This window comes from Carettochelys insculpta, chromosome 1 (assembly GCF_033958435.1).
Source record: "Carettochelys insculpta isolate YL-2023 chromosome 1, ASM3395843v1, whole genome shotgun sequence".
Classification (NCBI taxonomy): Eukaryota; Metazoa; Chordata; order Testudines; family Carettochelyidae; genus Carettochelys; species Carettochelys insculpta.
Genome location: NC_134137.1, coordinates 218273103 through 218287729, shown reverse-complemented (window position 1 = coordinate 218287729; position 14627 = coordinate 218273103). Strand labels below are relative to the sequence as shown.

Sequence of the window (14627 nt, the reverse complement as noted above, 5' to 3'; positions counted from 1 at the left end):
ATGTTTTTCCATGGAAGGGGTTCTAAAGAAAAAATCAATTTCAGACAAACTTCAATGACATGTAGGTACCCACCCACACTGTCTCCCCAGTTCTCTCATACCTGCAGGCCTTCTGGATATTCAGACTCATCACTGCAGCACTCTAGCTCCAGAAGTCAGACAGGCAGAGAGCTGTGATGGTAGGGCTTTTTGGTTCACTGATTGCCAAAGCTGTGGCGGGGGTGGGGGGGAAAGGGGGCAAAGCAGGGGCAGGGCACAGGGAAGGGGAAGCAGCCCTCCAGGAAAGCCTCTGTTAATTTCACTGGGAGAAAGTGAAGTGGAGAAGACCCTTCAGGCAGACTCAGCCAAGGAGCCATTGTCTGGATTTTTCTTGACAGAATATTGATTTTTTTCTCAGTAAAATTTAAGTTATTTTCTGGAAAATTTCAGTTTAGCCAAAAGAGCATTTTTAGTTGGAAAAACGTTCACATGAACATTCTTCCAAGTGCTTTTTCCTTAGGAAGACTATTGGCTTTGCTAGTCCTGCACCTGGGTGATGTCTGGGATTCACCCTTATTTCTGCTGTAATTGCTGTATGCAAACGTGACATCTTAACAAACTTTGCTGTAACATTTTACAACTGTGAAATCTTAAACCTTGTAAGTTATCTCACAGGTCAGCAATTTTAGTTTACATGCTAGAGACTGCTACACCACATGCAGATGAATTTGATCTCTGCTTGGAAGCACAGAAATGTATATTGTGTATTAAGCTCATGTGACAAGAACAGTGTCAGTCACTAGCAGAAATAATGAATCACTAGATCCATTAATGCCAAATAAAAGGATAATGTCAAGGCAGTAATCAGTCTTCAGTCTCTTTTTAATGCACTGTTCTATATGACATCTGGTTGGAAAACTGAAGCAGAAAACAGCTTCTTTTCATTCCATGTATACACACACCATTTAACAAGGCTGTTGGTAAATGCTGTGCAATTCATTTGTTTTTATTTGGTGGCTCAGGATTACTTATTTGTTGCCACTTGTCATAGGTTTTGTTGGGAGAAAATGTTGACTCCCTCCTTTCTCCTTCTCCATAAGAAAAAATATGGATTTTTCAAACAAGTGCCCAAAGAAAAATGGTAGGTCATACTCTTGACAGTCAGAGTCCCATAAGGTACAATACTGTACAAAAATGCATGGCAAAGTAAATGGAACCTGTGACTATGAACAGACTGCAAGTTGGCAGAGGTTCAGTTCTGCTCCCTGGTTTCCCAGTCCTGAGATGCTTAATCTGCTCCCTGCAATGGTCATTGGACCAGTACATTTGCAGTGTTGTCAGCTTCTTTTGTTAAATCAGTCAGTACTAGAGGTCATTAGTGTTGTGAGAGTATTTGCTCCTCTGGAATTAAAAGGCAATGTTAAACCTACACTGAAGTGTCATTCTTCCTCCCACCCCCAACTGTGGACTGAAGTTGAATGAAACTTGATTTTATTAAAAACGATAACAAGAAGTCCTGTGGCACCTTACAGACTAACAGATATTTTGGAGCACAAGCTTTCGTGGGCAAAGACCCATCTGACAAAGCAGATCTTTGCCCATGGAAGCTAATGGTGTAAAATATCTGTTAGTCTATAAAGTGCTACAGGACTTCTTGTTTTTGAAGATACAGACTAACATGGCTACCGCTCTGATACTAAAAATAATGTCTATATTTAATTGGATTATTTCTTATATTCCATTATTATTGCAGATTTTCTGCTGTAAGTATGCATGGCACTTCCCCATGGAACTTCCTACCCCATGGACCTGATCGAAAGCCTGTGCAAAGTAATGAGAAAATTCTACTGGCTCTGATGGTCTTGGATGAAGCCCTAAGGATTGGTTCAGTGAGTTGACATCAATAAGAGTTTTAGTATTCACTTCACTAGGAGACTGACTGGGGTCTAATTTAGAAAGCTATAACGAAGTATCACCTTGTCACAGCTAACAGCGTGGGGAGCTAAGCAAAAGAAGAAGGTTATAAGGAGGGATTTCAAGGAGGATAAGGAGGCTCTCTGGTAACTATTAACAGAGAAACTATTACAAGCACAAGACGTGGCAAGACACGAAGTTGCATGGGGTTGGACTAGGACAAGACACAGAATCAAACTGATGAACTTCATTTATTTATTTGCTGAGCGCTGCCTACAACTTTATGGCATGCTCAGTCAGCAGACTCGCCAGTTGTTTGACCTCTCTAAACAGGCCTTGTGAACATGTCAGATCTTCTGGCCCACTCTCACTGAAGTAGTTGACATAGACATAGGAGTTCATAAAGCGTTTTTTTTAACTAAATAGCTTCTACACATACTGCAATATACATACGAATAAAATTCAAAAGATGAACCACAGGAAACAAAAACCATGTCTAATTACAAAGGGACTACTTTCTTCTGCCTTTTATCAGTGCTGCAAATCAGGGGCATGCACCAGGGGAAACAAGCTACACTCCTTGTGTCCCTACAGCCTGGGAGGGAGGAGCAGCTGTGCAACTGGCTGAGCTCCCCATTCCCCAATTCTTACAGTTGCAGCCTGTTATTTGTCCTTCCCTGCTGCTTGAATCCCACGTTGCCTTTGCCTCCACTCCCTGACACACCCCAGCAAGCACTCTCCATAGCAGGCAGCAGTGCTGGGACTTCTGTGGCAGGGAGGACAAGGAGCAGCTTTTCTAGTGCAGGGAGGAAGAGTTTAGCCAGCTGCCAGCTTCCCGGCTGCTTCCTCCCTTCCCGGGCTGCAGGGACACAGGAAGGGCCACTGCAAAGGGGGGCTGCTGCCTCCTCGCTGCTGGATGTCTTTCCCCACCCCCACAAAAGTGTCCTGAGAAAGCCTGGGGGAGGGGCAGTCACCCAAAACATTCACGTGTGTGCTTAACGTCCTTCTCCAAAAGCAGTGAAATTTACATTTCTGCCTATATCCTTGGCTTCAGCTGAAGACTAACTTTACTCATATGACTAGCGTATTTTCAGTGACTTCAGTAGTGTTACTCCAGAGTGATACCAGCGTAACTGAGGCCAGGTCTTCATTACAGAGCTCAATTAGTGCTGCCGCAATCAATGCAGTGTCATTGATTTAATGGGGCTGGGGAAGACATACTAAACCAATGGCAGAACATTCTCTCATCAATTTCTGCACTCCACCTTCCAGAGAAGACTAAGGAAAGTGGGTGGGACAGCACGGTTGTGAACACTGTGGTAAATGGATCTAGCTACACCAACTTCAATTACTTCATTCATGTAACTGAAGTAACATAACTTAGATCAACTTACCACAGTAGCATAGAACTAGCCTGAGATAAGATACAGGCCCTGTGGCTCTACAAATTAATGACCTACAGGGAAATCTCAAAATCAGCCCTTTGACACGTAAACTCCTGCCTAAATCACAATGGTAGGTAAGTGCTTGCTAATTGTTGACATACATATATAGCAGAGAGCTTTTGCTTCAATGATGCATTGCCAGTGGTGCGATTTGGCCAGATGCTTACCTTCACGTTCCTCTCTTTCAAAGGTTAACAAAACATTGTATTATTTTTGGGGCGGATTAAGAACACGTGGGACTCTGGGACAACACAGTCACAAGGGTCCTCCAGTATATTAAAATATTAATGTAATGACATTATTTGTGCTTTAAAATCCATTCACGCTTATTACTTATTATAATCATTATGATGCATAATAAAATTACACTTAATTTTAAACTCTGAATGACATGATACAGCTCTTCTGTTCCATTAAAACCAATTATTTAAACAAAAGAGAGGTATGGAGCCTTGTGGCCCCTCATGCCTGGGGGCCCTGGGTAACTGCCCTTACATTAATCCACCACCGATTAGTGTCACTTAACCTGTATTTTGGTGTATTACCTGTCACTAGCACAGCTACTTGCTGAAGTCCAGTCATGTTGTGGATTGACTAGGATGCCCCAAGACAGGAAGACAGAGGTTGGAGTCAGAGTGCCAGCCACCAGCTGGAGAGGCTTTTGAGTCTTGGTCTTACCTGTACAAGAAACAGACAGACAATTCTACTTACACTTAGGTTTTCTCTACTGGGGGGCGGGGGGCGGTATATTTGTGGCTGGTAAGACTCTAAATTTAAAGTGAAGGTAGAATGCAAGTGAATTCAATCCTGACTTGAAACAGTCCCCCTTCACTGCATACACTTCCCTTTACTTATGAAAAAGAAGACTCAATTTCTAATTGAATACAGTGCTCTATATGTCCCTAGCACTGATAATCAGTTATAATGAGTTATGCCCAGAGATGATTTAATGTTGATTGCATTACTTACACCAGGATCAAAATAAAAGAAAACCTTACAAACTTATTTCACTACGTATTGTTGACCAGCCATGAGCGGTGCTCCATCTTGTGAGTCTGTCCTTCATCATTCGGGCAACGTAACTCCTCCTCTCTTATACAATACAATAAACTCCTTCATATCCAGCAATCTATCTTCCAGAACTCTCAGATAACTGGCATTTTAACCATTATGTTGCTTTCCATAAGTACAGTATAGAGAAAGTAAATACAAATAAATACAGCAAATACAGTATAATTTTACAGTGTACAATACTACTGTTATTGGTAAATAAAGTGCACTGCATCCTTTTTTACTTGTTTCTTAATATCTAGTCTTGTTTGTCTTCAGTGTTACAGATTGCTAGGTACACCTCTCTGTTATCCATGGTATTTGAATATGTGGCTTCCTTCTGGTCCTGGGGCTGCTGGATATGAAAGAATTTCTTGTACCTGCAATTTAGCTTTTCTCTGAACACAGTGGTGCAAAACTCCCCCATTATCAGAGGTTCTCAGCCTGTGAGGCATGCCATCCTATGGTTGCAAAATGAGGTAACCAGGAGAAAAGGAGACTGGATCCATGGGAATATGGGAATCTGGTCAGAGCAGCAGCAGGGAAAGTACACAGGAAGTCACTGCAGGTCAAGGACAGATGAGGGAATGCAGCCCAGCCACACTCTAGCAGCAGCCTGATGCTCTTCCCCTCCTCTCCTTCCTTACTGCTGGTATTACCTGTAGAATTTACCAGCATGTTCTCTCCTGCTGCTCTAGCCCAGACATTGGGCCAGCCACAGCCCCCATGTATTTTAAACATTCTTAAGCCTGCAGAACTCAGAGGTCCCAGCAGTGGGGGGAAGGAAAGACAGTCTGTGTTGTGGCCTAGTCCACTGTTGGAAAAAGTGTTAGTTGCAAAGTTTAGAGCAAGATCCAAAATTATACGTACTCAGCAGCATCTGATCAGAGAGCTTAGTTGAGGTCCATCTCTAGTGGGAATGAACCAGTTAAAATTCCCCACGATAGAAGTAGCTATTAAAATCAATAATAATGAACTGTGACTTTGGACAGTTTATTTCTAAAAAGCTTAATAGTTATTCAAGTACAGCAATCTGATATCAAATATTTTATACTTGGATCTAATAGAGAAAATATTGCTTCATCCCTGCAAGGGCTTGGGCAAAGAAAATGATGACTTCCCAGTGCAAAATATAATGATTAAATAAATTCCATCTGAAGATCTCAAGTACTTTAAAAACATTAAGCAATTATTTTTCTCCAGAACCCTGTGAAGCAGTGTTATCTTCACATTGGCTGGGTCTACACCTGCCCCCAACTTCAAAGGGACATGGGAATCAGGGCCAAGAGAGATTACTAATGAAGGCTGCGGTGCATATGCAGCACTTCATTAGGCTAATTTTCCCATGCAGCAGCTTCGAAGCATCAAACCTATTCACTGCAGCACTTTGTTAGTGATCTCCCGTGGCCCTGACTACCATGTCCCCTTTGAAGTTGGGGGCAAGTGTAGACAAGCCCATTAAAATGAGGAACGAAAGTACTGAACGCTGAAATGACTTGTTAAAAGGTCTCACCGGAAATCTACAGCTGAGGCCAGAAACAGAATTCAGATCTTCATGTTATCAGACTGGAAGCTTTAACCAGAATGCCCTCCTTTCCTTTCAGCAGCATGTATTAGTGAAGTTGGTGACTCTTTAATAATATATTTAAACACCCCTGCTTTTAATCAGTCGAGTGCATTATAATTTCAAAGAGAGATTCTTAACTGGCATTTTGAGGTGATTATAAAATATTAAATGGCCTATCCAACCCAAGCCCAAGAATTCCAAAAATTATAAATCAGTACATTTCAAAACAGGATCCATTGTTTATAACTTTATATCCAAATTCCACAAGCAAGGATATCTTTTCATAAGCACTTTGATTCCCACACTCTAGGAAAGAGAAGTTAAATTTAAATTAAATCGTTAAATTTCAGTTTTGACAGTGAGAACTTACCATAAAGGACCTCCAAGCGTTTCATCTAGGTTTCTTAATTAGAATATCTATGCGTGAATACTGCCTATATGTACATACCTCCATTTTTAATTTAGTCACACAAATGGGATTTGCCCAGCTACCTTGGAATATTTGATTTTTTCAGACAAACTGAATAAAAAACTATAATCTGTCTTCATTTGACTGTATATAGGAAAAATGTGGTAATGTTACAGTACCTGAGCATGTTTTCTTATGATTTGGAGTGGGTGCAGGTCGCACTGTAATCAAGTACCTTGGTTCAGCATCTGGAAATAACAATTTAGTAATTAGCTTAAATTCAGAATTTGTTTTTAAATTTGATAAATAATTATTCCTGATGCGCAGTGTGACATTCAATTCATATTCAGTATTTTTGTATATTTTCCTGACTATGTCCGGATTTACTTTATGCTTTATTCACCAACAATACAGAATCACTCTAAGTATAAGACACGCACCTCCATGAAGAAAATTACAATCTAAACTGAGACATTCCCAAACAATGAGGAAACAGGGTACTAGGTGAATGAATCCACATACAATGCCCCTCTGCCATGTAGGCTGGACAAACCACACTGACTCTATGCAAAAGAATAAATGGACAAAATTAAATATCAAGAACGGTAATATTCAAAAACCAGTAGGAGAGCACATCAGTCTTCCTGGACACACAGTAACAGACTTAAAGTTGCTACACTTGAGGGGAAAAAACCCTGCAAAAACAGAATGACGCACGAAACTACTGAGCTGGAATTTATACGCAAACTTGAAACCATCAAAATGGGTCTTAAAAAGAAATGGGAACGGCTAACTCATTACAAAAAGTAATCTCCCTCTTTAGGTATTCTAACCTGCTTATCCATTGCTGGAAGTGGGCCACAGCCATCTTCACTGAATTAGCTTCATTAGCACTAATCTTCCACATTGTAATATACAGTAAGCTCTGTTTTAACTGGTATTCAATCAACGGGTACTCCCCAATAACCAGCACTGCCACCAGGCACTACCCTGGCAACTAGGTTTCTCTTGCAGGCGGCTGTGATGCTCATAGGCAGCAAAGGGATCCTGTCCTGCCCCGAGCCATTGATGCCATTTCCCCTTCTTAAGCAGGGACTGGTGCTGGGACACAGGTGGGGAGCTGAGATGGGGCTGCTACATCCACCGCTCCCCGTCCCTCCAGTGCCTGGGCTGTGGAGGATGCAGGGCTGCTCGGCAACTGCAGCTGGCAAGCAGGGCTGGGGGATGTGAAGAGCACCCTCTGAAATGTATCAGCCCTTCCCCTCCTACCCATGGCAGCATGGACCAGGGCCTGAGCTGCTGAGGGCTCTTGAACCCCTGCAAGAGGGCAGCGGGATGGGTGGCCAGAGCATGGGAAGCCAGCTGCCCTGCCTCACACCATGTGCCCCACTCCCACGTGGCAGCACGGGCTGGGGCCTGAGCTGCTGAACCCTGGAGGGGAATGCAGAACACGCTGTGCAGGTGGAGGTGGTGCTCCAGGGACTGGGCTGTGGGGGGGGCTTTGGGGAGAGCAGCACTGGTTGAGAATTGGTGGTGAAGGGATCCCTCTGGATCCCTCTCTATTATCCATAATATTTTCATATCCAGCAACATCTCACTCCTGTGGCTGCCGGATATGAAAGAGTTTACTGTAATACTCCCATCCTTGTTTGTATGTATATATTCCCACAATACTGAAATTTCCACGCTTCTTTCACATGACAAAGAGAGCTGCAGCCCACAAACAGTTATGCCCGAATGAGTTTGTGCCACAGGACTGCCCATTGCTTTTGCTAAAACTGACTTGTAAGTTGTTTATTTAGTGCATTAAGCTTAGCTTGTGTGTTGTTTTATTTGCATAGTAATCGGTTTTGTTCTGTGTGCTCTTTTGATCCACCTATGAAATCCTGTCTTTTATATTTAATAAATCACTTTTGTTTATTCATAAACCCACTACCAATAATTGTTTCTGGGGGTGGGAGTGAGGAGTCTGTGCATCTCTCTCTTCACACTGAGAAAGAGGATGAATTTTCATGAGCTTATTCTAACGAAATACACACAGAATCAGATAGATTTATCTGCGGTTCAGCTCCCAGAACAGAAGCATCTCTGTATGCTGAGGATTTGTCCCCCTTTATATTGTCTGTTGTCTGTTCTTCAAACAAAGGGGCATGGCCGCTCCCTGGATTTAACCTGGTGCGGGCTGGAGATCCACGCTCAGCAAGACAGCATGGAAAGGTGCTGAGGCTATTTATTACACACCAAGCAGTTTCTGTGGTGTCTCAATACATTGAGTGCCAGTTTCAAGGGGGTCACGACCCATCACATCCATAACATAGATGAACTTAAACTAGCTTAATGCTTGCTTTTAAATGGGTCTAGACTCTGTCTTAATTACAAGAAATAATGCAGTAAGGTTAGTCTGTTTTAACACCATCTCCATTAGGAATTTGAACTGATTGAACAGGATGCATTTAAGTTAACAGATGCAAATTTTCCACATACACAAAATACGAATGAGAATCAGAACTGTAGTGAAAATAAACAGGAACTGACACAAAACTTCATTCCATGGTTTGAAACAAACAGTTTTCGATGCCTGAAAATTATTATAAGAAAAAATGATGGCACCACCTTTATCTAACAATCTCAAAGTTCTTTAATCATTAGTTCTTTAAACACCAGAAGAGTCCTGCAGGATAGCTATTATTAAGATGAAATTTTACAGGTAGATAAACTGAGAGAAGAGAGAGAGAAAATCTTTCTGAAAACGTAAGGCCTTAATTTCAGGTGTCCAGTGCAAGGTATTAAGTGCCTGGATTTTCCACTTATCACTCATACAGAAATCAACTGGAGTTGTGAGTTTCTTAACACCTCTGAAAATCAGTCCATGGGCTTCACAAGTTGGGCAGCCAAAACCAGGGGTGTCCAAAATTAGTGGGCATTTGAAAAATTAAGCATAAATGACTTGCCTAAAATCAGTAGCAGCAACAAAGGGTCCTGTGGCACCTTATAGACGAACAGAAAAGTTTAGAGCATGAGCTTTTGTGAGTTAACTCACTTCTTCAGATGCTGGTCCTGGAAATCTGCAAGGCCAGGTATAAATAGGCCAGAGCAAGGCTGGGGATAATGAGGTTAGCTCAGTCAGGAAGGCTGAGTTGTATTGTCATCAGTAGATCTGGAGGTGTGAACTCCAAGAGAGGGGAAGCTGCTTTTGTATTTAGCCAGCCATTCACAGTCTTTGTTTAATCCTGAGCTGAGGGTATTGAATTTGCAGATGAATTGTAGCTCAGCAATCTCTCGTTGGAGTCTGGTCTTGAAATTTCTTTGCTGCAGGATAGCTACTTTTAAATCTGCTACTGTGTGTCCTGGGAGATTGAAGCGCTCTCCTATGGGTTTTTGTATATTGCCATTTCTGATGTCTGATTTGTGTGCATTTATTCTTTTACGTAGAGACTGTCCAGTTTGTCCGATGTATATGGCAGAGGGGCATTGCTGGCACATGATGGCATAAATTACATTGGTAGATGTGCAGCTGAATGAGCCCACAATGGTGTGGCTGATCCGGTTAGGTCCCGTAATGATGTTGCTGGTGTGTATATGTGGGCAGAGCTGGCAACGAGGCTTGTTGCATGGATGGGTCCCTGAGATAGAGTGACTGTGGTGCGGTGTATAGTTGCTTGTTAGGATTTGTTTTGGGTTGGCAGGTTGTCTGTGAGCAATGATAGGTCTGCCTCCCAAGGCCTGTGAAAGTGTGGGATCATTGTCCAGGATGGGTTGTAGATCCCTGAGGATGCGCTGTAGAGGTTTTAGCTGAGGACTGTAGGTGATGGCTAGTGGTGTTCTGTTGGTTTCTCTCTTGGGCTTGTCCTGTAGCAGGAGGCTTCGTGGCACATGTCTGGCTCTGTTGATTTGTTTTCTCACTTCCTCAGGTGACTGATGACAATACAACTCAGCCTTCCTGACTGAGCTAACCTCATTATCCCCAGCCTTGCTCTGGCCTATTTATACCTGGCCTTGCAGATTTCCAGGACCAGCATCTGAAGAAGTGAGTTAACTCACAAAAGCTCATGCTCTAAACTTTTCTGTTAGTCTATAAGGTGCCACAGGACCCTTCGTTGCTGCTACAGATCCAGACTAACACGGCTACCCCTCTGATACTTGACAACATGCAAGGCACTGCATTTAGCCGTATGGAATGGAAATCTATCAATCTCACGAGGAAGCTTGCACAAATTCAGACAGACATCATTTTCTCTCCATATGCAAACGAATGGACTTCATACCGAATGGACTGAAGATGAAAAATCCTTTGCAATTTACATACTGCACAGACTACAGTGAGAGATTATGCCACACACTCTCAAAGAAACTGAGGGACCACCTGATCAGCGTCCTGTACAACAAACAGGAGAACATCAAAAAAGAGCTCTCCAATCTGGAGTATTTCGTCAATAACCAACCTTCAACACAAACCTCCACGCCGCTGAGCTTTACTAAAATAAGACAAGAGATTTACACTAGACACTTCACTACTATACAGAAGAAAAAGGACTCCAAACTTTCTAAACTCCTGCCTGCCACACAGAGCCACAGCAGTGGTACCACTAACTCAGCCAGCAATATCATCAATCTGTCCAGCTACACACTCAGCTCAGCAGAAGAGTCTGCCCTTTCTCGGGGACTCTCTTTTTGCCCCACCACACGCACAAACATGATACAGTTCTGCGGTGATCTGGAAGCCTACTTTCGCCGTCTCAGACTCAAAGAATACTTTCATCACAACACTGACCAATACACCATTACACAGACAACCTCCCAGCAGCACAAGAAGAATAACGCCACGTGGACTCCTCCCGAGGGCAGAAATAACAGTCTGGACCTATACACAGAATGCTTCCGCTGACGCACACAGGCAGAAATTGTGGAGAAACAACATCGTTTGCCTCACAACCTCAGTCGTGCGGAACGCAATGCCATCCACAGCCTCAGAAGCAACCCTGACATTATAATCAAAGAGGCAGATAAAGGAGGAGCTACTGTCATCATGGACAGGTCTGACTACCAGAAGGAGGCTTCCAGACAACTCTGCAATACCAGATTTTACAGGCTACTTTCCTCAGACCCCACCGAGGAATACACTAAAAAACTACACCATCTGCTCAGGACACTCCCTACACAAGCACAAGAACAGATCTACACCAACACACCTCTAGAGCCCCGTCCAGGGTTATTCTACTTACTACCCAAGATCCACAAGCCTGGAAATCCTGGACGCCCCATCATCTCCGGTATTGGCACTCTCACTGAAGGACTGTCTGGTTATGTGGACTCTCTCCTCAGACCCTATGTCACCAACACCCCCAGCTACCTCCGCGACACCACTGACTTCCTGAGAAGACTGCAATACGTTGGTGACCTACCAGAAAACACTATCCTAGCAACCATGGATGTAGAGGCTCTGTATACCAACATCCCACACAAAGATGGAATAAATGCTGTCCGGGACAGTATCCCTGATGATGCTACAGCACATCTGGCGGCTGAGCTCTGCAACTTTATACTCACACACAACTATTTTAGATTCGGTGACAATATATACCTTCAAATCAGCGGCACAGCTATGGGTACCCGCATGGCCCCTCAATATGCCAATATTTTCATGGCTGACCTAGAACAACGCTTCCTCAACTCTCATCCACTAACACCCCGGCTCTATTTATGCTACATTGACGACATCTTCATCATCTGGACCCATGGGAAGGAGACTCTGGAGGAATTCCACCGGGACTTCAACAACTTCCACCCCAACATCAACCTCAGCCTGGACCAATCTACACAGGAGATCCACTTCCTTGACACTACCGTGCTTATACACAATGGACACATGAGTACCACCCTGTACCGTAAACCCACTGACCGCTACGCCTACCTTCATGCCTCCAGCTTCCATCCCAGACACACCACACGATCCATCGTTTACAGCCAAGAACTTAGATATAACCACATTTGTTCCAACCCCTCCGACAGAGACAAACACCTACAGGATCCGCATCAAGCATTCTTGAGACTGCAATACCCACCTGAGGAAGTGAGAAAACAAATCAACAGAGCCAGACATGTGCCATGAAGCCTCCTGCTACAGGACAAGCCCAAGAGAGAAACCAACAGAACACCACTAGCCATCACCTACAGTCCTCAGCTAAAACCTCTACAGCGCATCCTCAGGGATCTACAACCCATCCTGGACAATGATCCCACACTTTCACAGGCCTTGGGAGGCAGACCTATCATTGCTCACAGACAACCTGCCAACCCAAAACAAATCCTAACAAGCAACTATACACCGCACCACAGTCACTCTATCTCAGGGACCCATCCATGCAACAAGCCTCGTTGCCAGCTCTGCCCACATATACACACCAGCAACATCATTACGGGACCTAACCGGATCAGCTACACCATCGTGGGTTCATTCAGCTGCACATCTACCAATGTAATTTATGCCATCATGTGCCAGCAATGCCCCTCTGCCATATACATCGGACAAACTGGACAGTCTCTACGTAAAAGAATAAATGCACACAAATCAGACATCAGAAATGGCAATATACAAAAACCCATAGGAGAGCGCTTCAATCTCCCAGGACACACAGTAGCAGATTTAAAAGTAGCTATCCTGCAGCAAAGAAATTTCAAGACCAGACTCCAAAGAGAAATTGCTGAGCTACAATTCATCTGCAAATTCAATACCCTCAGCTCAGGATTAAACAAAGACTGTGAATGGCTGGCTAAATACAAAAGCAGCTTCCCCTCTCTTGGAGTTCACACCTCCAGATCTACTGATGACAATACAACTCAGCCTTCCTGACTGAGCTAACCTCATTATCCCCAGCCTTGCTCTGGCCTATTTATACCTGGCCTTGCAGATTTCCAGGACCAGCATCTGAAGAAGTGAGTTAACTCACGAAAGCTCATGCTCTAAACTTTTCTGTTAGTCTATAAGGTGCCACAGGACCCTTCGTTGCTGCTACAAATCCAGACTAACACGGCTACCCCTCTGATACTTGCCTAAAATCATGCAGCACTGTTGTAGCTATGTCGATCCCAGGTAATCAGAAAGATAAGGTGAGTGAGGCAGTATCTTTTGTTGGACCATCTTCTGGTGGACAGACAAATAAGCTTCTAAACTACACAGAAATCTTCTTCAGGTCTGGGAAATGTATTAAGAGTTCCTTTTCCCAGTCCTGAAGCAGATCTCTGTGTGGCTGGAGAGCTTGTCTCTCTCACCAATAGAGGTTTGTTTAATACATCATCTCACTGATTTCGCTTATCATCACCTAAGTGTCTGAGCAAGAGAAAGAACAATAGTTCTGCATCCCGGGACTCTACTCAATCCAATAAAGATTATATAATAACATATTCCTTTGGACCAAGATTTTGCAACTTTTGTGCCAAATAGGCCTGCAAGCATATTACAAAATGTAAATGAGTGGCCTAATTTTCAAAACTTTCCTGGCAGCTGTGGGGGCTTATTGTCTGTGAAAACCTGGCTGCTTTTGTACAGATGCCCAAAACTGGATGTAAGTAACTAATTTTTAAGCACCCAAAACTTTGAAAATACTGCCTTGCTTTTCCTGTTCTGTAACCACAATCCTCTACTGGATAGTCAAGTGAGTGTGAGATCACATTGCCCTCTATTCTTGCATAAAGTGCCATGGAATTTTTAACAACTACAAACTTGGTTTTAAGGCTTTGCACTGACTCATGAAGAGCAAATGTTGCTCCTTGGAACATACCACGTCACGTATTTTTATTAATAAAAGGCCTATTGGCAGCCGGAAACACATTATCCAGGCTATTTAGAGTTGCCAGTTTTCCCCTGCTATTTCCTGAAGCAGCCTGGACTAATCCAAGGGGAGTGGAGGAGGGGGGGGTTTCCCATCCAAATACTGAGCAGAAAAAAAACTACTTAAATTGCTGATTAGATGAGAGTCTGGGATAGTATGTGCAGCATCACATAACAGATGTAGTTTACCATAATGAACGGTTTATTCAAAAAGCATAAACTTCTTCCACCCACCCTACCCCTAAACATCAAACATCACAAAATCTAATGTTTATAAAGAGTTGTTGGTTTAATAATTTGGTTTTGTTCCATATTTGAAATCTGTTCTCAGAAAAAGTGTGTTATGTTGGGCGTTGTTCATTCACCCTTCATGGAGGTTGGCAAGTACACTCCATGTGAAGAACAGAGCACATCCACATTTTCCAATGAACTCAT

General features: G+C 43.2%; 1 protein-coding gene across 3 annotated transcripts in view; it reads right to left on the bottom strand.

The window, feature by feature from the left end:
* The window catches only part of ABI3BP (ABI family member 3 binding protein), a 451725-nt gene that overhangs the window by 221633 nt on the left and 215465 nt on the right, over positions 1 to 14627 (bottom strand). For all 3 annotated transcript variants that reach the window (XM_074999360.1, XM_074999369.1, XM_074999377.1), the window contains 2 exons: positions 6544 to 6612; positions 3884 to 4016 (listed from right to left, as the gene is read on the bottom strand). In XM_074999360.1, the coding sequence (XP_074855461.1) occupies positions 3884 to 4016; positions 6544 to 6612 (202 nt within the window). The remainder of the gene's footprint in view (positions 1 to 3883; positions 4017 to 6543; positions 6613 to 14627) is intronic.